At 37.0% G+C, this 22,056-nt stretch overlaps 3 protein-coding genes across 5 annotated transcripts in view; 2 read left to right on the plus strand and 1 right to left on the minus strand.

Annotated features, from left to right (window-relative positions):
• Positions 1-22,056, plus strand: part of LOC134226587 (neurogenic protein mastermind) — a 471,961-nt gene that overhangs the window by 275,752 nt on the left and 174,153 nt on the right. The gene's annotated exons all lie outside the window — the stretch shown is intronic.
• LOC134223709 (general odorant-binding protein 99a-like) lies at positions 8,304-8,905 on the plus strand. The gene is made up of 2 exons (XM_062702900.1): positions 8,304-8,438; positions 8,507-8,905. Exons 1-2 carry the CDS (start codon positions 8,391-8,393, stop codon positions 8,873-8,875), a joined length of 417 nt encoding a protein of 138 aa, XP_062558884.1. The 5' UTR covers positions 8,304-8,390; the 3' UTR covers positions 8,876-8,905.
• On the minus strand, positions 8,963-9,545 carry LOC134223708 (uncharacterized). The gene is made up of 2 exons (XM_062702899.1): positions 9,411-9,545; positions 8,963-9,349 (listed from the first exon to the last, which is right to left on the minus strand). Exons 1-2 carry the CDS (start codon positions 9,456-9,458, stop codon positions 8,963-8,965), a joined length of 435 nt encoding a protein of 144 aa, XP_062558883.1. The 5' UTR covers positions 9,459-9,545.

Here is a 22,056-nt window from a genome sequence, read left to right on the forward strand (position 1 = left end):
TTTTTCCTTTCAGCCGCCCACTCCTAACTTTTAGTAGTTCAGTCGGGATTCTGTCCTTCCCAGCAGCGATCTAACGGTGCGTTAGCTCCCGAACAGCATTTCTCACTTCGACTAGCGTTGGTGGCTGCACTACTTGTCCGTCATGCTCAATCCTAATTTTGTTTTTGTCCTTTCTGTCAGATTATCCATTCAGAATCTATGACAAAAGATCGAAAGGACAAAAGGTCGAAAGGAACAAAACGTCCAAAAGGACAAAAGGTAAAAGAAGAAGGAAAAAGGTAGAAGGTCAAAAAGAAGGAGGAAGAAAGAAGAAATAAAAAAGGATTAAGGAGAAAGAAGAAAGATGTATGATGAAAGAAGGAAGAAGGAAGCAGAAAGAAGAAAGAAGAAAGATGAAAAAGGAAGAAAGTATAATAAAAGGACAGGAGAGAAAAGGAAAAAAAGAAGGAGAAAATAAGGAAAAATGAAGAAAGAACGAAAAAAGAAAGAAGAAAGAAGGAAGATTGTAGAAGAAATAAAGAAGAAGGAAGAAGGAAAAACGAAGAAAACAGGAGAAAAGAAAAATGAAGGAAGAATAAAGAAGGATAGAGAAACGAGGAAGAAGGGAGAAAAAAAGGATGAAGGAAAGGGAAGAAGGAAGAAGAAATAATAAAGAAGAAGGCTGAAGACGGTAGAAGTAAGAAGGATGAAAGAAGAAAAAATATGGAAGTAGAAAGAATGAAGAAGGAAATAGGAAGAAGGAAATAGGAAAAATAAATAAAAAGGAATGATTTAGAAACAAAATAAAAGGAAGAAAAAAGAAAAAAGAAGGAAGAAGAAGAAGAGAATGAAGAGAAAAGGAAAAAGGAAACCTTTCTCGACCTTTTGTCCCTATCGACCTTTTTTTCCATTTGACATTTTGTCCCTTTCCATATTTTGTCAATTTCGACCTATTGTCTTTCGATTTTTTGTCCTTTCGACCTTTTGTCTTTCGATTTTTTGTCCCTTTGATCTTTCGACATTAAAATTTAATTGTCCCTAACCCGTCCTTTCAACAATAGTTCTAAGCGTTCGGTCGGTCGGGAAACATATTTTCGAAGCTGTCATTGATCATGAATGGCACCGGTGTGCTTTTCTTGCGTCTTCTGTTGATCTTTTTGCAGAACTTCCGCACGTCGTTTGTGGCAAAACTTCCCTCTGCCTCCGAGAGTACTTTGTCGTCGTATACCCCTTAATTATTGCCACCCCCTTTGCCGATTGTTCAATTCTGTTTTTTCGATAACATTTTTTTCGTTAATTGTTGGTTCTACCGTTCTACGGTATGCCGCCTTACCAGAGCTGCAATACCTATCCACGTGATGGGGCTACCATTTTAGTACTAGCTACTGCGACACCTTTGTTTTGAGCCGCCTCTAACATGAAGAACAGACGCTGATGCGGTTTGTTCAAAGTGACTAAAATATAAACTCCCCTAAAAAATTAGAAATTTTCCATGAAAAAAACGGTAATTGCTGATAAAGAAATCAGGATATGAGCAAAAAATAAATATAAATAATAATAATAATAATGCAAAATTTCCATAAACAATTAAGAATTAATTGCACTTATAATAAATAAGCACTTTTAAAAGCAAAAAATGCAATTTAAAAGAAGAACTTTCCATAGGCCAAATCCGGATGAGATGCCACACCTTTTTAAAAATCGACATTTCTTCAAAAAAAAACCGTTAAATTGAAACTATAATTATAGTTTTTGATAGTTTAAGGATCCTACTACATAGTGTAGAAGTCATTTGCGAAACAAAAAAAAATCGGACTGTACTATTTACGATACGAAAAAAAGGTTATATCCGGGTGAGATGCCACACCTCAGGAGGAGATGCCGCACGTGGGAAATGTTGAAATGGGATCATATTTTTTTTATGTATAATATTTTTCAGCAAAGCATGATCATTTATATTTGTATTTCAACCCAAAAACAAACAAGTTCATCACGTGAACAATTTCTCATTTCTACTGTGTAACAATTCACAGTTGAGGATATTTGTCATTAATAAGATTTTATTTTATAGTTTTTCTTCCACAATCAAATACACTAATCGACAAAAAATGCACATATTGCCTTTTCTATATTCACGATGTTTTTTCAACTTGTCTAACATTCTCTTATATTCTTCGAAGCAATGTTTTTTCATACCTGGTTTTATTTCGTAGTGTATCTACTCTTTTATTTCATGTCATGTACCCATATTTAAATCAATCGAAAACGAAGGATTGGGGCGCAAATAGATATGTTTCTCATTATTGTGATGAATTCAGCAGTGAGCACGCATGATAATAATAAATAACGACAGAGTTCAAATCGAAATAGTTATTTGTGCAATTATCTTTAATTTGAGCCCGTGGGCCCTCCTTAGCCGTGTGGTAGGACGCGCGGCTACAAAGCAAGACCATGCTGAGGGTGGCTGGGTTCGATTCCAGTGCCGGTCTAGGCAATTTTTGGATTGGAAATTGTCTCGACTTCCCTGGGCATAAAAGTATAATCGTGTTAGCCTCATGATATACGAATCCAAAAATGGTAACCTCGCGGTTAATAACTGTAGAAGTGCTCAATGAAAACTAAGCTGGGAGGCGGCTCTGTTCCAGTGTGGGGATGTAATGCCAAGAAGAAGAAGAAGATCTTTAATTTTGGAGCATGTTATTAAGAAAGGAACAAATATCCTACGACGTCTTAAATTTCTGGCCAGATTTCTCCTCCTAATCCCTTGCAATATCTTGGTCGTCATATTTAACATGATTCTCCCACCTAAAAATAATATCTCATTAAAGTGCTGGTAGTATGTAGGTGCGGCATCTATGCCGATTGTAAGGGATAGACGCCACATCACTATAATTTTTACTAAAAACGTTTACTGCTTAAAAACATAACCTTACAAGCGGTTTAGAGGATCCAAATAATGAAATAAACATGTGGGTGCGTGAAAATTTTCGCGAAACTGTGCGAAATTTTTTTATTTAAAATAGCGTTAGAAATTAAAGTTTAAACAAAAGAAATACGACTGGAAGATTTGGTGTTTTATTGTCTGGCTTTCTCAGTCTAATTTAGTCAAAACGATTCGTTTTGTTTTGCCCGACGTTTCGGCCTGTATTTTTGGCCTTTTTTTAAGGGTGAAACAGTCTTCCGTTTTTCGTTATTAAGTTTGCCGTTTTTCACATAGGGAGGGCTTCTCGTAATCAGTTTAAACATTTAGTGTGAGCGTAGGGACTTTGGTAGACACTGCTATTGCACACGACTTGCACTACAATAATAGCTAAATGTTTAAACTGATTACGAGAAGCCCTCCCTATGTGAAAAACGGCAAACTTAATAACGAAAAACGGTAGACTGTTTCACCCTTGAAAAAGGCCAAAAATAACAAAACGAATCGTTTTGACTAAATTAGACTGAGAAAGCCACACAATAAAACATTAAAGTTCAAAGTTCTTAGAAAATTTTATAATTTTGTTTTTGTTATTTTTTTGGTATTTTTAATGGAAATTTTCTTAGTGTGATGTTTTCGCTTTTCGTGTGCACACACATACGCACACACACATACACACGGGCGAACATTCGTTCAGTTCGACGAGCTGAGTCGATTGGTATATAACATCATGGGTCGCCGAGACTTCTATGACAAGTTTGATTTTGGAGTGAAATGAAAGCCTTTCGGTACAACTTTGTTGTACGAGAAAGGTAAAAAAAACGTATTTATTTTGTGGAAAATTTTAATATATTTCTTAATATAAATAATAATATTGCTAATACTAGCTGTATGTACCCGGCCTTGCTCGGAGTTGCCATTTTTTTTCACAATTGAAAAATGAATAAAACAATTGGTTAAAACGATAATTGTGTTTTCTTATTGATACTTCATCATTTGATTAAAAGAAGGCAGATTTCATTTGAAAACATTGACTGATTTTGAAAAAGGGATCAAACCCAAAATCGCCTTATTCCGGGCAAACGTCTATTTCTAAAAAAAGGAAAAACATCCGCCGATGTCTTATTCCGGGAAAACGTCTATTTTTAACCGATTCAATACGGATTTTTATTTCGCCGTACTTTAACATAATTTTGGACATACTGCTTCAAAGACGGAAGCAAACCATAAAAAAGTTGAAATATAGAGGAATTTTTTTTAGATCTTTTAGGGCTTCCAAACTTCCTTGAGTTCAGATCTTGATGTTCTACATAAACAACAAAGCGGTTTACGGGGCCTCAATCCTAATATGAAGTAGGCAATAATACTTGAGACATAATTATACTATTTTTAGTAACTCGCAGGGTTACCAGAACATCAATGGTACTCCAAACTATTCTTGAGTTCAGATCTTGGAGGTCTACAAGATCAACAGAGTGATTCCTAGGTTCCCGAGCTTGTATGTTAGTTTTAAACCCCATTAGACATCATTACATCAGTACTTAAAAATTTCAACATTCCCAGCATAGCTATGGTACTCCAAACCATTCTTGAGATCAGATATTGAAGGTCTACCACACCAATAGAGTGATTCATACGGTCCTGACCTTTTGTTTCAGTTGAAGTAACTCCATGGGACATCATTACACCAGTATATACAAATCACAACATTCCCAGAGTTCCTGCGGTACTCCAAATCATTCTTGAGTTCAGATATTGGAGGTCTACAAGACCAACAGAGTGATTCATAGGTTTCCGAGCTTGTTTGTTAGTTGGTGAAGCCCCATGGGACATTATTACGTCAGTATATAAAAAATAAACATTCTCAGAATATCGAAGGTACTCCAAACCATTCTTGAGTTCAGATCTTGGAGGTGTATAAGATCAACAGAGTAATTCAAAAGGTTCCCGAGCTTGTGTATTAGTTGCAGAAGCCCCATGGGACATCATTACATCAGTATATAAGAAATACAAAATTCCCAGAATAGCTACGGTACTTCAAACCATTCTTGAGTTCAGCTATTGGAGGTCTACAATACCAACAGAGTGATTCGTAGGGTCCTGAGCTTGTGTGATAGTTGGAGCAACCTCATGGGACATCATTACACCAGTATACACAAATCACAACATTCTCAGGGTTCCTGCGGTACTTCAAATCATTCCTGAGTTCAGATATTGGAGGTCTACAAGATCAACAGGGTGATTCCTAGGTTTCCGAGCTTGTGTGTTAGTTGGTGAAGTCCCTTTTGACATCATTACACCAGTATACACATAAAACAATCATTACATCAGTATATAGGAAAATCAACATTGAGTTCAGATATTGGAGGTCTACAAGTCCAAAGGAGTGATTCATAGGTTTTCGAGCTTGTGTCTTAGGACATGGGACATCATTACACCAGTATTTTGTATACAATTTTCCCAGAAAATTTACGATACTTCAAACCATTCTTGAATTCAGATGTTGGGGTTCTAAAAGACCAACAGATTGATTCAATAGCTATTTAGCTTATGTATCAGTTGCAAAAACCGACATCATTATACCAGTATATGAAAATTATAACATTCCCAGAATATCTTCGGTACTCCAAAGCATTCATGAGTTCATATATTGGAGGTCTGTAAGATCAGAGTAATCGAGGTTCTCGAGCTTGTATGTTAGTTTTAGAAGCTCAATGGGATATCATTACACCAGCATATTCAAATAATATCTACGATACCATACATGAGCTATTCCAACTCATAAAAATAGTTGAGTCATCGAAGATTGTCATGTTGATCATTTTGAATATTAAGATCTGTACTCAAGGACAGTTTGGAGTGTCGTAGATATTGAACGAATTTTGTAGTGTGTCAGTAATGGTGTAATGAAGTCCCGTGAAGCTATTCGAACTCATAAAACTAGTAGGGACATCGAGGATTTTCAAGTTGATCGATTTGAATATTAAGATCTGTACTCAAGGATAGTTTGGAGAGTCGTAGATGTCGACCGAAGTATGTAGTGTGTCTGTAGTGGTGTTACGAGATACCGTGGAGCTATTCCAATTCATAAAAATAGTGGGGACATCAAAGATCTTCTTGTTGACCCATTTGAATATTAGGATCTGTGCTCAAAGACAGTTTGTTGTGTCGTTGAAGATCAACGAATTCTGTATGTGTCTATAATAGTGTAACGAAGTTTCGTGGAGCTATTCCAACCTTTAAAAATAGTTGAGACATCGAAGATCTTGTATATCGCTTTGAATATTAAGATCTGTACTCAAGGACAGTTTGGAGTGTCGTAGATATTGAACGAATTCTGTGGTGCGTCTGTAATGGTCTTATGAGGCACCTTGGAGCTATCCCAACTCATAAAACTAGTGAGGACATCGAAGATCTTCATGTTGATCGATTTGAATATTAAGATCTGTACTCAAGGATTGGAGTGTCGTAGATGTCGAAAGAATTCTGTAGTTTGTCTGTAATAATGTAATGAAGTCCCGTGGAGCTATTTCAACTCGTAAAAATAATTGAGACATCGGAGATCTTCATGATGATCGATTTGAACATTAAGATCTATACTCAAAGATAGTTTGGAGAGTCGTAGATGTCGAGCGAAGTCTGTCATGTGTCTGTAATGGCGTTACGAGGTACTGTGGAGCTATGCCAACTCATAAAAATAGTTGAGACATCGAAGATCTTCATGTTGATCGATTTGAATATTAAGATCTATACTCAAGGATAGTTTGGAGAGTCGTAGATGTCGAGTGAAGTCTGTCATGTGTCTGTAATGGTGTTACGAGGTACTGTGGAGCTATGCCAACTCATAAAAATAGTTGAGACATCGAAGATCTTCATTTTGATCGATTTGAATTTTAAGATCTATACTCAAGGATAGTTTGGAGAGTCGTAGATGTCGAGTGAAGTCTGTAATGTGTTACGAGGTACTGTGGAGCTATTTAAACTCATAAAAATAGTGAGGACATCGTAGATCTTCTTGTTGATCGATTTGAACGTTAAGATCTGAATTCAAGGACAGTTTGGAGTATCGTAGATAATGAAAAAGATCTGTTATACCGCTGGGCAGGCACTGGATTTTATAATTAAGCATCTCATTTTCAATTATTCAACAAGAATATGGTAAAGTATGGTGCTGATTCCTAAGAACATCAAAATTACAACTCAAGGACAGTTTGGATGCTCTAGGTCATCGTAGTGCCCGTAACCTGACCTGTGCAATATTTTTCCTAGATGAAGCAGTTAATTTTGAACATTTTTGCTGAAGAAAGCAAAGCTCTATCTCTTAAAACTGATTTTTGACAGCTGATTTTCGTCTTAGGTCATACATGACCCATCCGTATTGAATCGGTTAAAGAAAGAATCAAAGGACGAAGAAAATGTACTGCAAGATTCTTCAAACGTCGGTGGGTGTGCTCAAAGATTACTTCCGGTCGGAGTATCCGGGAAATCACGATACGACTTTTTTATACGCTGATACGGAGTGAGCCTGGAAGTGATGTACGAAGCCTAAGGAAAGGGCTTGACGGCGGAGGAATACGCTGTGGACTCGATGGCGTGCCTGGCTTTGCGGGTTACTGTTGAGTGCTACTCTATGAACGCGTATATAAGCCGACTTTGTGCATGAAGGATCAGTTCCAAAAACGGAATGTTTTGTAAAATTAATAATTGTCTATCAAACAAATTCGTATTTATTTTCTGTTTATATTCATGACAAATTTAGTTAATTAGTACGAACTTAATATTCAACAATAATTCGAGAGCTAATGCTGAATGCCCGTGGCCCTCCTTAGCCGTGCGGTAAGACGCGCGGCTACAAAGCAAGACCATGCTGAGGGTGGCTGGGTTCGATTCCCAGTGCCGGCCTAGACAATTTTCGGATTGGAAATTGTCTCGACTTCCCTGGGCATAAAAGTATCATCGTGTTAGCCTCATGATATACGAATGCAAAATGGTAACTTGGATTAGAAACCTCGCAGTTAATCACTGTGGAAGTGCTTGATGAACACTAAGCTGCGAGGCGGCTCTGTCCCAGTGTGGGGATGTAATGCCAATAAGAAGAAGAAGAAGAATGCTGAATGCTTTGTTGTCCGAATCCACGTCCGAACAAAAAAAAATCATGGAATTGTCGTTAATGCATAATTTGGTCAAGTAACTTCCTAAGTCATGATAGTGAATGCGTACAATGAACGATATATTGCTGAGCTGTAACACCCTAGTTGGAAAATTGATTAGTAAAAAAATCGCAATAAAAGCACAGATTGCGTTAGTAGTAAAACTCGCTTGCAGTTGTGCTACTCTATCTACCGTTATCAGCTCAAATTCACTACAGCATGATCGAGAAAGTGCAAAGGTTACATCAATGTAAATCAATTCACTCTTAAAGCAAACGAAGCCAATTCTTTATAAAGTACCAACCCACGAGTGCTGGCGGTTATTTCGTATCTCCACCACCATGGCTTCAAACCGTAGTCGAATCGGAATTATCATCATTTCTTTGCTGGTGAGTTCAATTATTTCTGTTAGCAAACTATGTGTGTTCTTCACTTTCGGACGATGATCTGAATCCAGGTAACGCTGGTCGCCAGTTCCGGCAATAAGCGGGAACAACACATCCACAACAAGCAAATGTGCAGTAAGGTTCTCCGAACGCCCGCCGAAGACTTGGAACGGTACAACCGGTCGGAGTATCCGGAAAATCACGACACGGCTTGCTTCATGCGGTGCACTGCCATCCTGAACGGAGCGTATGACGACGAAACGGGCGTGAATATGGACGTTGTTTATGGAACCTATGGTGCACTTTTGACGGCCGAGGAATACACCGAAGAGTCGGAGCCGTGCTTAGCCCTGCGGGACGGAGTCGAGTGCTACTGTATGAAGGCGTACAAACCACTGATGTGTTTGAGGCAGCAGTTCAAGAAGCGAAATGCAATATAATGGAAATATAGTATTAGTTCGTGAGATAAATTATATTTACTGCATAACTAAGATCAGTTCACCGCACCCCTACACCCTTCACCTGCTTCACTCCTCATTCAGCTTCATCAACGCCACAAACTCCTTCTCGAAGCACTCGTACAACTTGAACGCCATCAAACACTGGTCGTCATCCTGTTCCTCCCCCTCGTGGTCCTTTTTCTTCTGGGCAGCTTCGGCCACGCACTTGACCTGTTCCTCGCTGACCACCCCCTCCGGTTCTACGCTCTGCAGCAGGGTGGTGATGACGCCCAGGTTGATTCCACTTTTTTCGTCCAACACTTTGAGCGTCCTGCCGATGCACTCCAGCAAACAGTGGGCAGTCTTTTCCTCCGGGGGGAACTTCAACTCCAGGAAGGATTTTTCCAACTCTTCACTCATCGGAACGGTCGCTTTGCATTCCTCCACCAGATCTTTGATTGTGTGCGGAGTGACCTTTCGGGATGAGTATTCGATCAGTTTATGATTCAATTCACTGTGTTTGGAAAATTCTTACCAGAACCGTCATGGTCAGCAATAGAATGATGCTTGCGAAGGACTTCATGGTTTCCAAATTACGTTTGACTTAACTTGAGAGAAGCTCGCGAATGATTGGAGAGATTGCCAACTGATTTAATGGTTTTATTTATGACAAGGCATACTTCGTTCTATACGCAGTCCTCTTCAATTTGATTACGCTACAGTTGCGTGGCTGCAGTCAATTTTCAATAAGTGCATTAGCTATGAGGGATAATTCCGTAATACAATTCAATTTTGATCGGTTTTAAAATAATCACTTTTTAAACGTACTTCCTATTTACTGCATATTTGCAAACATTTTCAAGATTAAGAGATTTTCAATTCGATTTCTCAACATTTGGATAACGTACCTATGTTCAATTTGATTAGAAAGGACCCAGTTAGAGAATAAAATCGTAATAAACCGAATTGAGTCTGCTGAAAACGAGTCTATTTGTTAGCCTCCTGTGAACCCCAAGTGAACCCCTAGCTTTCAGCAGTTTTTTTTTCGTTTGTTTGCCATGGGGGAGAAGACGAAGACAATATTCATTTTGGAACTAATGAGAAGGATTGTTAATTTGCAGTGGAATTTGAGCTTGTAAAAGTAGGATGAAATTCTACTCTGGCAGTATTTTATATTAGAATGCTTGAAATGCAAAGCAAACTCGGTGAATTACAAAAAAAATACCATTTTGAAATAATTGAAAATTTAACACGTTTCAAAAGACGATTCATCTCATCTAATAATCTCTAATCAAAAAATAATCTTACGAGGCCAACTAAAACATCAAACTGTCATGAAGTCGATAAAACATACAATTTTTGGAAGCTGATCAAACCACTTTCCAACTGCTGTTTCGAGCGAGATGAAACTAGAGTGAACTCTGTTTCAAAATTGTGCAAAAATTCAGTTAATAGTAGTATTCAGATAATTAATAGATTTCATAACGAAACTCTTGGACTTCTTTAAAATGCAGTTGGAGATGGAATTTGTTTAGTTTCATTTTTAAATACCTTTCTAACTGGACTAAACTGCCGTGAATCGCATGTTTGTCTCATATGAATAGGAAACCCAGCAAAGGTGGGACATATATGCGATTCACGGCAGTAAAGATGTCTTAAATTGCAACATTCATCCAAAATGAAAAGAACGATTATTGAACGCCGGGTCAGTATACTATTTTTTGGTCTACTTTTTTACACGGTGTGTCTGTGACCATTATTAACGAAAAAAAATGTCCATCCATTCTGAACTCGCCTTTCGAAAAATATAATATCCAGGCGTCTGCTATGAAAATTTCAAAATCTTTCATCTAGGGAATCGAAAGTTATAGCAGTTACAAATTTAATGATTTTTGCGTTCGATGTCTCACCAATATGCAACCATATAAACCGTGAATTTCCTCCTGATTATATCCAAATAAATTATCATCAAATACGCAATTTGCAGCCTTAATCAACTATAACCTAAAACCTATTCTTTGAATAATAGAAAAAAATAGCAAAGGATGTTAGAGATAACATTGTACAAATATCGATGGCAAAATAGACAATACAACCAAAATACAGTATTCAAATTACAGAATTATTGCACTTCAATCTCCTAATCATACCAAAGTGTGAATATTGTCTATGACAGACAAGTAACTACACTCTGTATGATGATTCTGCTTTTATTAAATATGATAATAGTTGGTAACATAGAATACCGCGCTGAAACAATTTTGTCTTTCATGGGTACTGGGTAGTTAGTAAGACTAGTAACCAACATTTAAACAACAATGTGCATCATTTGTTGTCAGTTATACAACCATCATCCAGTTCGATTCAAGCAGTGGTACGAAAACGAGTTCCATTTGGAAAAAATGGGAAAGGCTAGATCACCCGAGGAAAACCGCCTATTCCGAGAACGGTAGACGGAAAAAGTATATATGCACAACTTTGGAACGTTTCAACAATTTAACTGATTTGCTGAAAAACGATGCATTTACTTCATAAAATAATGCATTTACTACATAAATTAATTTACAATGTTATGAAAACTTATATGTGAATATGTACATTTTGTGGAAGATAATGAATTGAAAATGTATTGCAGGTAACCACTTTACCTTCGGTAGGACTCGAACTCACCCACGACCCTACAGTACGCTAGACTAGTGCTTTAACCAACTAAGCTACGAAGGACCTCCATCGGCCCTCGCAACCTAGAGGCTACTGAATGAGCTCGAGATTCCTAAATTGGACGCATAGTCAAATCACTCGCAATCCATTTGTCAAGCCAACACTTCCATATGTGTATAGTACACGTCCACATTAGAGGAGCGTGAGTATTTAGTCTGTTGACTTGTAAGGTCGTCTTCAGTGTCTCGACTTGAGTCGAGTCAAGTACGAGACACTGAAGACGACGACCATACAGTTGAGGTCGAAATACGATATGTAATATGATTTGGTGGAATTAAATGGAATTGTACTAAAATCGTCTCATGACAGTGAAATATTTCTTAAATAGTTTCAGTCTTTTGAAATCTCTCATTTTCTTACCTGGCTTCATGGAAATGCGATGGTTTCCATCTTCTAGTCGGATACTAGTATTCCCTGTGTCAGTTAATTTATGTAGTAAATGCATTAATTTATGAAGTAAATGCATCGTTTTTCAGCAAATCAGTTAAATTGTTGAAACGTTCCAAAGTGGTGCATATATGCTTTTTCCGTCTACCGTTCTCGGAAAAGGCGATTTTCCTCGAGTGATCTAGCCTTTCCCATTTTTTTTTCCAAATGGAGCTCGTTTTCGTACCACTGCTTGAATAGAACTGGATGATGGTTGTATAACTGACAACAAATGATGTACATTGTTGTTTAAATGTTGGTTACTAGTCTTACTAACTACCCAGTACCCATGAAAGACAAAATTGTTTCAGCGCGGTATTCTATGTTACCAACTATTATCATATTTAATAAAAGCAGAATCATCATACAGAGTGTAGTTACTCGTTTGTCATAGACAATATTCACACTTTGGTATGATTAGGAGATTGAAGTGCAATAATTCTGTAATTTGAATACTGTATTTTGGTTGTATTGTCTATTTTACCATCGATATTTGTACAATGTTATCTCTAACATCCTTTGCTATTTTTTTTCTATTATTCAAAGAATAGGTTTTAGGTTATAGTTGATTGAGGTTGCAAATTGCATATTTGATGATAATTTATTTGGATGTAATCAGGAGGAAATTCACGGTATATATGGTTGCATATTAGTGAGATATCGAACGCAAAATCATTAAATTTGTAACTGCTATAACTTTCGATTCCCTAGATGAAAGATTTTGAAATTTTCATAGCAGACGCCTGGATATTATATCTTTCGAAAGGCGAGTTCAGAATGGATGGACATTTTTTTTCGTTAATAATGGTCACAGACACACCGTGTTTTTAATATTTACTTTATCGTAAACTGTATCCGGACAGGCCGAAAAGTGGGGCAGCGTCACAGTGCTCCGAGCAAAACGTAATAAATATTGAAACTATGTCTTCAAAGCTATGTCTGTCATCGTGCGTAGCCAGTTTTCTTTATATCAATAAATGGTTCATCTTGCTGCTCCGTTTTGCGTTCGTAAACTTGATTGTTTTTGTTCAATTCTTTGTATTTTTTTGTTTTTTCAACATACGCGAAATATTTTTCAACGATGATAGAAAATTATCGGACAAAATGGGATAAATATCGATTTTGTTCTAGTTATAACGGTGATATCCCTAGCTCTATGTTGTCCACTAATTAGCAGTTTGCCGTCGGGGGTGCCACGCTTTATTTGTTGTAGCGACCAAATGATTTGTCCAATAAAGGAAAATCCATTTTAATTTGCATTTATTTGACAGGATCAGGCACGTATAATACTTTATGGTACCGAGATTCTTCATGCTGTTCACAATCGACATCATTATTATTAACAATTAGTAAGAGGCAAGGGACATGGACCAACGTATTCGTATTGACTCGAGATTGGAATTTACATTTTTCAGGGATGGACTGGGTTTGGATGTAGGATTGAAGTAAATATTGCTGCTACTTATCCTGGTAATTAACGTAATGAACGGTGTAGCGTAGCGTCGTGCCCAAATTATGATTCATCAGGGAATATCAGAAGATACCCCAAGTAACATTTTTAGTTTTAGAGCGGTCATGAAAACCATTATTTCCTCTTCATGACTTCTATAAAACCAACATAAAACCAAAATGTTACTAGGGACTGTACTGGTACGCTGCCGTAGTCTGAAAAAGTGACGTATACGCCATTTTCCAAAAATGGTGTTAACGAGTAGTACTCATCGAGCTCTGGAAAACATGCATGTTGTAATTTAGCGCTCACGTCACTTGCTCAGATTACGGCAGTACGGCTCTTTAGCCCTCGAGGATGGTAGTCCGGAACCCAAAAGGGGAATCCGTTTAAAACCCCAGGACACTGATCTGACCTACGGCGGCCAACGGGGTGGCCTCTTTTTGCTCCCCAAGTCCCAGGGTCGTTTTGAGGAAGCGGGGAGGCGTTCGGATCTAGTTAGCGGAATAGAATTGGGGGTTAGCTTTATAACCCACTCACTTTATTACATGTGGGACCGCTATCGGCCTCTATGACGGAAGGGGGGGGGGGGGCTTTGACGACTGAACGACGTACCGGATCAACGAGTATCGTGATGGTAGCGGTTGCTTGACAGGCTGACTATGGAACGCCGGCGAGGGCGGCGAAGGCTGGGCTTGAACGGCTGATCCCACGGCAAGAATGGTGATGCCGACAGCTAGACTAGCGGGCAGGCTGTGCGACGCGCTCGATCAGCGACAATCGCGATGGCGGTTGACGGCAGGACGGGAATGGCGATGGCGACGGTAACCGGGGAAGCAGGCTTCCTGAGCGCTGGGTAGGATTGGCGAAATCACGCTGGCGGTGATGGTGATGGAACGGTGAGAATAGCGAGGCTGGTGGTAGATAGGCCTGCAGGTTTGCCGGACGACGGAAGATCAACGGCAATCGCAATGGCAGCGACAAAGAAAATACTAAGGAAGAAAAAATTGGAAGTATTAGATTTTTATGCCAGACCAGCAAAGAAAGGCTATATGTTGACGGAATATTTTATTATATTAAATACAAATTGAAAAAAAAATGTTACCGGCTAATGCGATCTTGCTGATCAAAGACGAGATCTAGAGATGTGCATTTATACCAACAGATGCTTGTTCGAGCTGAGAAATACATGCTCGTAATGTGTCATTTTATTCGAGAGCTGCTTTCACTCTTCTTTTATTTTATCTTTTTTAAGATTCACTCTTCTTGACTTCTGTAAATAAAACCAGAAACAAGAAGGATCCTTTAATTTTCCTCTCTATTCAGCACTTCATTATTTTGTTTATTTATTGCCAGGTTTTCCAAAAATTAACAATTCTAAGCACTGTCAATGTTTTTTAATTCTTTCAAGGCAAACGGATTTCGTCTTAACTTAACCGAAATCGTTGCAACCAGAAGATCTATTCGGTATCACGTTTCTGCCAGAATCCAGTTAATTGGCATGTCTCTTTTCCATTTGATTCCGAGACATTCACAAAAATTGTATTTTCCTTTTTTGCCGAAGCGGTGCTAACAGTTGCCGAAACGTCGGACGGTAGTAAAACCATTGATATCTGTTATATTTGCATGCAGATGGAGAATTGACTAATATTTTCAAGTATCAAAGTACAGCTTTAAAGGAAGTGAAAATGTTAATCAATACAAACAGACGTTCTCTGTCAATGGTGGAACTAAATCAGGCGGTACTATTTTTGTGACATAGTGCCGCTGAAGCAGCATTTTTTTTTCAAACATTCACGACCATCGTCCAACCGATATTGTAGAGTTCGAGTTGATCATATGCCGCATTTGTTCTTCACGATCACAGAAATCGACGGGTGACTGGCGATAGTTGATTGATTGGGAAAATTCCAAGAACAGGGAGGGGTTGTCGCATGTGAAGTTTTCTTATCATTGAAGTCCGTTGCATGTTTTATGTTCATTGAAGTAAAAATACTAAGTTATTTCGTCAATCCGATATGGTTATTTCACAATGATTGTTTTTCAGGAGAATATGGGTAGGGTTGGTGAAGATATTGGGCTTTGTGGCCGTGTGGATAGTGACGTCAATCGTCTAAACGCATGTGCTGTGGAGTGTGGATTCAATTCCCGCCCTGGTTAGAAGGAAACTTTTCGTTAAAGCGTAAAATTCTCCTCTGGTCCATTGGGTGTTGGGTGAATTCCTTGTCCGTTGTCTAATGCTAAAAGCGTTCAATCTGTGCGACCTCTGGTCGAAGACGGTGATTCTGTCTTTATAAAAAGATATTAAAGCGTACGAGTACATGGAGACTAGGGTGCCACTGAAATGTATGAAAAAAAATTGTTATCGAATTGCTCACAAGTTTCATTACCCCAAAATATGACCCTATGCAAATTTTAAGCTCAATCGGACATGATTTATCAAAGTTTTGAACATTTTACACATGAAAATTTTCCCAAGGTCAAAAAGTCGGAAAAATCGAATTTTTGTTTTTGATGTCAAATGACTTAAAAATGCATGAAACGCCGAAATCTAATGTTATTTTAAAAAACAATTTAGAACATTTTTGGGACTTCAAATGATGAAAATATTTTTTGCATCGAATTTAAACACCGGAAGATACGCAAACATTGCCTAGCAATCTGATAATTTTCTCCGTAAATCTGATCTCAAAAGTTTTCAAAGTTACAAAAAATTCAAAACTTTGATAGCAAGATTTTGAGTACCCCTATCAAAAAAACAAACAAAAATATTTCCTCCTTGCAAAATCGATACTATGCCGAAAATTGGCCCCATACCCCATTGAAGGCTTTGAGCACCCCTAAATCATGTCCCATTTAGCTCAAATTTCGCATAGGGGGATATTTTTGGCTACGAAAACGTTTGTGTATCGTCCGGGGTTAAAATTCGATGAAAAAATTTTCATCATCTGAAAAAAAGTACCAAAATTGTACTAAGAGACAAAATCGATTTTTTCCAATTTTTTCAGATCTCGAGGTTTCATGCATTTTTAAGTCATTTGGCATCAAAATCAAAAACTCGATTTTCGACTTTTCCTTTGGCCCCCGCTTGGAAAAATTTTCATGGGTAAAATTTCAAAACTTTGATGAATTTTAGGCACCCCTAACTCATGTCCGGTTGAGCTCAAATTTTGCATGGGGTCATATTTTGGGGTAATGAAACTTGTGAGCAATGTCGTTTTTTGAAATTCGAAAATGTAATTTTCAGTGACACCCTAATGGAGACGTATGGTATAATGGTACTTGTGTGTATTGGTGCATCACCCTTTTTGTAACTAAACTTGTTGGAAAAATTCCATCACATCTGTTTATCAAACAATTGTACAAGTGTGCTAGCATTTCCATGGAAACTGGTACATAATAAGTAAAACCTGGATCTAATTACATGTTGAGAAGTACGTATTTTTGGTTAGTATGTCGAATACCACGATCAGGAAATCATAAGAACTATAAGTTTGAACAGCTGTTTCGGGCGAAATAATTTAATTACAATTTTTACATTTTTTGAAAGTGTATTCGAACTTATTGAACACCTTGTATTGATGCCAACCAGCGTAACCAAGATTGATTTCTTAAAATTCAGTTATTTTGTTACGTAACGATTCGTAAACTCCCCTTCCTCCCTGTGTCACAATAAGTAACGGTTGTTGAACCCCCTCCCCTCTCACCCCCTCAAACGTTACGTAACTTGTGCTCAAAGCCTTGCGCGGAATATTTAAGGGAATGGTTGATGTGATTCCTTCTCTGAAAGCAGGCTTTTGTCCGGATTGAGGAAATTTTGAATTTGATCCCTTCTTCAAAAGTAGGTGTTTGTCTGGCATCATATAACAGTAATTGAGATTCATGTTTTGGAAGTTGGCGTTTACCTGAAATATGTCTATGATGAATGTAATCTCTTCCTCGGAAGCAGCTCTGCCGTTTCGTTTGTCTGTCCTTCCTGAATCGTTTATCATTTGTCTAAATCCATCGGAACACTTCCTCGATCTACTTTATCTACGTGAAAAATCAGCCCTTGGCCTGTCACAGTTCCAAATGTCCGATATGCCAATTGACCCTCTATTTTGTTGCAGTTCCAAGTTATGCAGAAATCTTCGTTATGTTATGTTCAGTGATTTCCAAACATTTTGAACAAAAGAAACGTGACCAAATTGGAAAATGAGCAGTTACAGTGTAATGGATCCTAACATTTGATATCTTGCTTTTATGTTCTATGCCCCAGTATTTACCTTCGAGTTTTAACTTTTGACCTTTGATTTTTTAATTTTTGACTTCTGACTTTCGAGTTTTGAGCTTTGACTTTCGGCTTTCGACTTAACTATAAATATTCACTTTACACTTTTTGCTCTTAGAAAGGGAAAGAACAAGATACTAATAGGCTAGGTGTACCAGTTGTGGCTATAGCACCAGTTGTCGCACTAGTGCTTTATATGCCAAATGACCAATCAAATCACCGCAAACCAAGTTCATATCGATAAAGCATATCCATATGACACGATAACACCTTTGATTTCCTCCAAAACAAACAAAACATAATTGAAAAAAACCCAGATTAATCCACCTAGCGGTGATGATGCCTTTCTTGTGCGTCTAATGCAACCTGTTGCGAGGAAATCGGTTCAGGGTAAGTGCATTAAAAGTGAGCTAGACTTTTTTACGCGCTTTTTTATGAGAAAAAGTATTTTGGCCATAACTACTAAGCCCATTGTCCGATCCGTCCAATTTTCAATAGAAAACAATGGAGCAAGATACTGCGTCGAACGCAGCCTGCTGTGAGGGAATCCGTTTAGGGTAAGTGCATTAAAAGTGAGCTAGACTTTTTTACGCGCTTTTTTATGAGGAAAAGTATTTTGGCCATAACTTCTAAGCCCATAGTCCGAATCGGCCAATTTTCAATAGGAAACAATGGGGCAGTATACTGCGTCGAATGCAACCTGTTGCGAGTAAATTGGTTGAGGGTAAGTGCAAAAAAGTGAGCTAAACTTTTTGCTCTTTTGGTGCGCACATACACACACATACACACACACACACAAGCACACACACACTGACATCACTTCAATTCATTGAGCTGAGTCGATTGGTATATAACGCTATGGGTCTCCGAGCCTTCTATAAGAAGTTTGTTTTTGGAGTGAACATATAGTCTTTACGTATACTTAGTATACGAGAAAGGCAAAAATGATTTTGCTTCATTTTTGTCGTCCTTTGCACCAGTTGTGGCACTAGTGGTCTCAATTTGGCCAGTCCCATAAGAAAACAATGGGATTTGCCAAATAAGGAACCAAAATTAAGAATAGCGCCACAACTGGTGCATGCGTTCCTATTATGGATTAATCAATTTTGAGGATAAAAACAAATTTTATTGTGGTTTTCACAGCTGTTCTAAGGAGCAGGAAGTAAAACCTTTCGCTTGATATATAAAGTCCACCCACATGCCTTTTACTTATTTTTTTAAAATAGTTGTTCTTATGTATGGCGACAATTGGTACACCGACCCTAAATGTTGTTTGAGCATTAGTGCAGATTTTAAAGTGAAGAACTAGTAATATAAAATCAATATTTACTTCAATAAATCCTAAAAAAATCGCGTATTTTTACTTGAATAAACGCTTTTGGTGGGCTCGAGGAAATTTATAATTTTTATGACCAACTACCAGAACTAATTGTTACTTTGAACTATGTTTCATGGAGAAATATCCAACGTGATGATTTGCAAGCATTGAAATTCCTTTCCTAACACTTACTTTTACAACACATATCCGCTAATTGATTCTGTACAGTGTCATTCTTCTTTTTCTATGGCTCACATACATTGCAACTGGTTTTTTAAACTTCTCCTAGTATTTCCTCAGCTGTTAATTGAAGCCTGCTGATTTGCCACTATTCAAAAGACATTCAAAAAACAAAATCTTATGTTAACCTTCCCAGTTAGAACAGTTTCATTTTCATGAACCACACACTTTTAAAGGCTTTTTTTAACCTAATTAAAACACCTTATAAAGAAATATTCATTCAGATTTTGCGGAATTTAATAGACATTAGATAGCTCTTCTGAAAAAAACCATTTTCGAATTTGGACTTTGGAGGTTGTGCTTGGGATATTACTTTTGAGCGATTCCAAGCAACAGCATCAAAATTTAAGAAAATTTTTAATTCATGATTTTCTATTGAGTTGAAACTTTGCACAGTTTTTCAATTTCATCTAAATCGTCATTTTTCGATATCAAATCTTCATATTGAGTCACGACTAACTTTTCAAAAGGGTGTATGTGAAAATGGTTCAAAAATATTTAAAAAGCTGCACAGCAAAAACGGAATGTTCGATTGTTATGATTTTTTCAGCAAAGTTAGACAACTAAATGGTGATTCTTAAGAAAATGTGCACAGTAAAAAAAATTTTTTGTCTTTAAAAATATCATTTTTGTCACAAAACTCAAATATCTCAAAACCCTATCTTTTTTCGAACGTAATTTTTTAGGGAAAACGGTCCATTATATTAGCTATCTACCATAAAAATTTGGTGATGGTAAACTAATAAACAAAAAAGTTATGACATTTCAAACATTTCACAATTTTCACATATAGTAAACAAACAAAAATTTCCGTGTTTTTTTTTTCAAGAATCGCAGTTTGATGCTGATTTTATTGTTAAGGGCCTTGCGTGAGTTAAACAAGTTGTTTGTATGATATTCCATATTTATGTATTCATCGATATTATGTATATTATATGTATAAATATTATATGTATAAATAAATAAAAATGAATTAATATTATCCTAAGTATTAAATTAAATGTGGCAGTTACACAATGTTGTTATAGAAACTCTAAGAGTTTTGGGTTTGAATTTTGGTATGGGTTATGATATCATGAAAACAGTTTATTAATACTTATTTTTATTTATTTTATTCAAATTTTTAAAATATCGAACACTTTTGAATTATTATCAGCACAGTTTGAGTATAGTTTTGCTTTAATTTTATTTTCCGACAATGGAATGAAACAGTGAAATTTTTGGGTTCCTTGGATCGTTTTCGCGTTATTAAATTGCTCGCTGAGCTCTGAAGCCTTTATTTCGTACTCTTCAGTAGTAGTAAAACAAAATGATAATTTGGTTAAATCTTTTTCTTTTCTACGATTTGCCCAATCAAAAAGTTCTTTCGCAGTTTTAATTGGATGCTCACGTTCTTTGGCTCTTGTGGCCATGCGCTTTATTGTTCCTCCAATAGCATCACAAGGACCTTTGCCATGTGATGTAGCAAAAAAATGCCACTCTGCATCAATTCCGTACATTGATTTAAATTGACATAGGCTCGAAAAATTCTTACGATTTTTGTACTGCGACGCTGCTCCATCAGACATGAAATATATCTTTTGACTTCTTTATGCTTATCAACGCGTAAAAGTTAATCATTTTTCAATGAACAAGTTTACGGATACTGAATCGTGTCTTAAATCTTCGGAAATTATAATAAAACTTAAGTGTTCAATTTGCGTACTTCCATTAAAATAAATAACGAATGGATGAATTGTAGCTTGTTGTACGTTCCAGTGATGGGACTGCACTTCATCTTGCAATACAAAGCTGTAATTTTCAGAAAAATCACAAATGACTAAAAATTCACCATTTTGTAATGTATTTTTCGTATTTTTAAAAAGCTGGATTGTTCTGTTTTAATGAAATCGTGAGGGATTAAACTTTCTAATTTCAAGCAAAAATATGACACAAACTCATCTACAGGTTTTACAATAGTTTCTATGTCACACCTATCCGTGGTCACCCATTGCTCAAATGATAACTGATCAATATATTTTTCTTCAAACTCAGCGAATAAAGTATTTTCCAATGATGAAGAATCTGGACAATCCGAACAAGATCGTAGATAGCAATTTGATGTTGTATTTTCACACAAAAGACTACCAGTTAACATTTTAATATCCTTTGTTAAATTGATTCTTTTCAAACTATGTAAAATAAGATTAATATTCTCATGGGTTGTGCACACACACATTATGTGTTCCTGAATTGGAAAGAAGCTTACATTGCCTTGGCCGAAGGCTTGCAAATGAGGAAAAACCTATTTTAATATTATCGTGAATTTCCTTGAAGCGTGTGTACGCTTCTTTCAAAATCGTCATCATTAATCGTTTTTGGATTGCTTGACGCTTTCCATCTTTTTACTGATACATAATCTTTTTGACCAGGCATAGCTCGACTTACTTCATCATCTTCAAAATATTGAACTACTATTTCTTTTGTCTCATCTGTTAATGCAGTACTAGACCTAGTATTTTTGGTTGAAAGACAGTTATTCTTCAATTGTTTTGCCTCTTTTACTGTATTTCTATTGGTTTTGAACTCATCAATGGCATCCTGAATAGACCACGAACTTGGCAGCATCGACAAAATCAATAATTTTTCTTTCCTTGTCGTGGCTGCATTCGAGAACCTTTCCTTCATATTTATAATTACCTCATCGTAGTCTGTATTTTCCACATCATCAGGTCCCTAATTTGAAGAGGTTTCTTCGTACAGCTTCGTTTATTTCA

Source organism: Armigeres subalbatus, chromosome 3 (assembly GCF_024139115.2).
Source record: "Armigeres subalbatus isolate Guangzhou_Male chromosome 3, GZ_Asu_2, whole genome shotgun sequence".
Classification (NCBI taxonomy): domain Eukaryota; kingdom Metazoa; phylum Arthropoda; class Insecta; order Diptera; family Culicidae; genus Armigeres; species Armigeres subalbatus.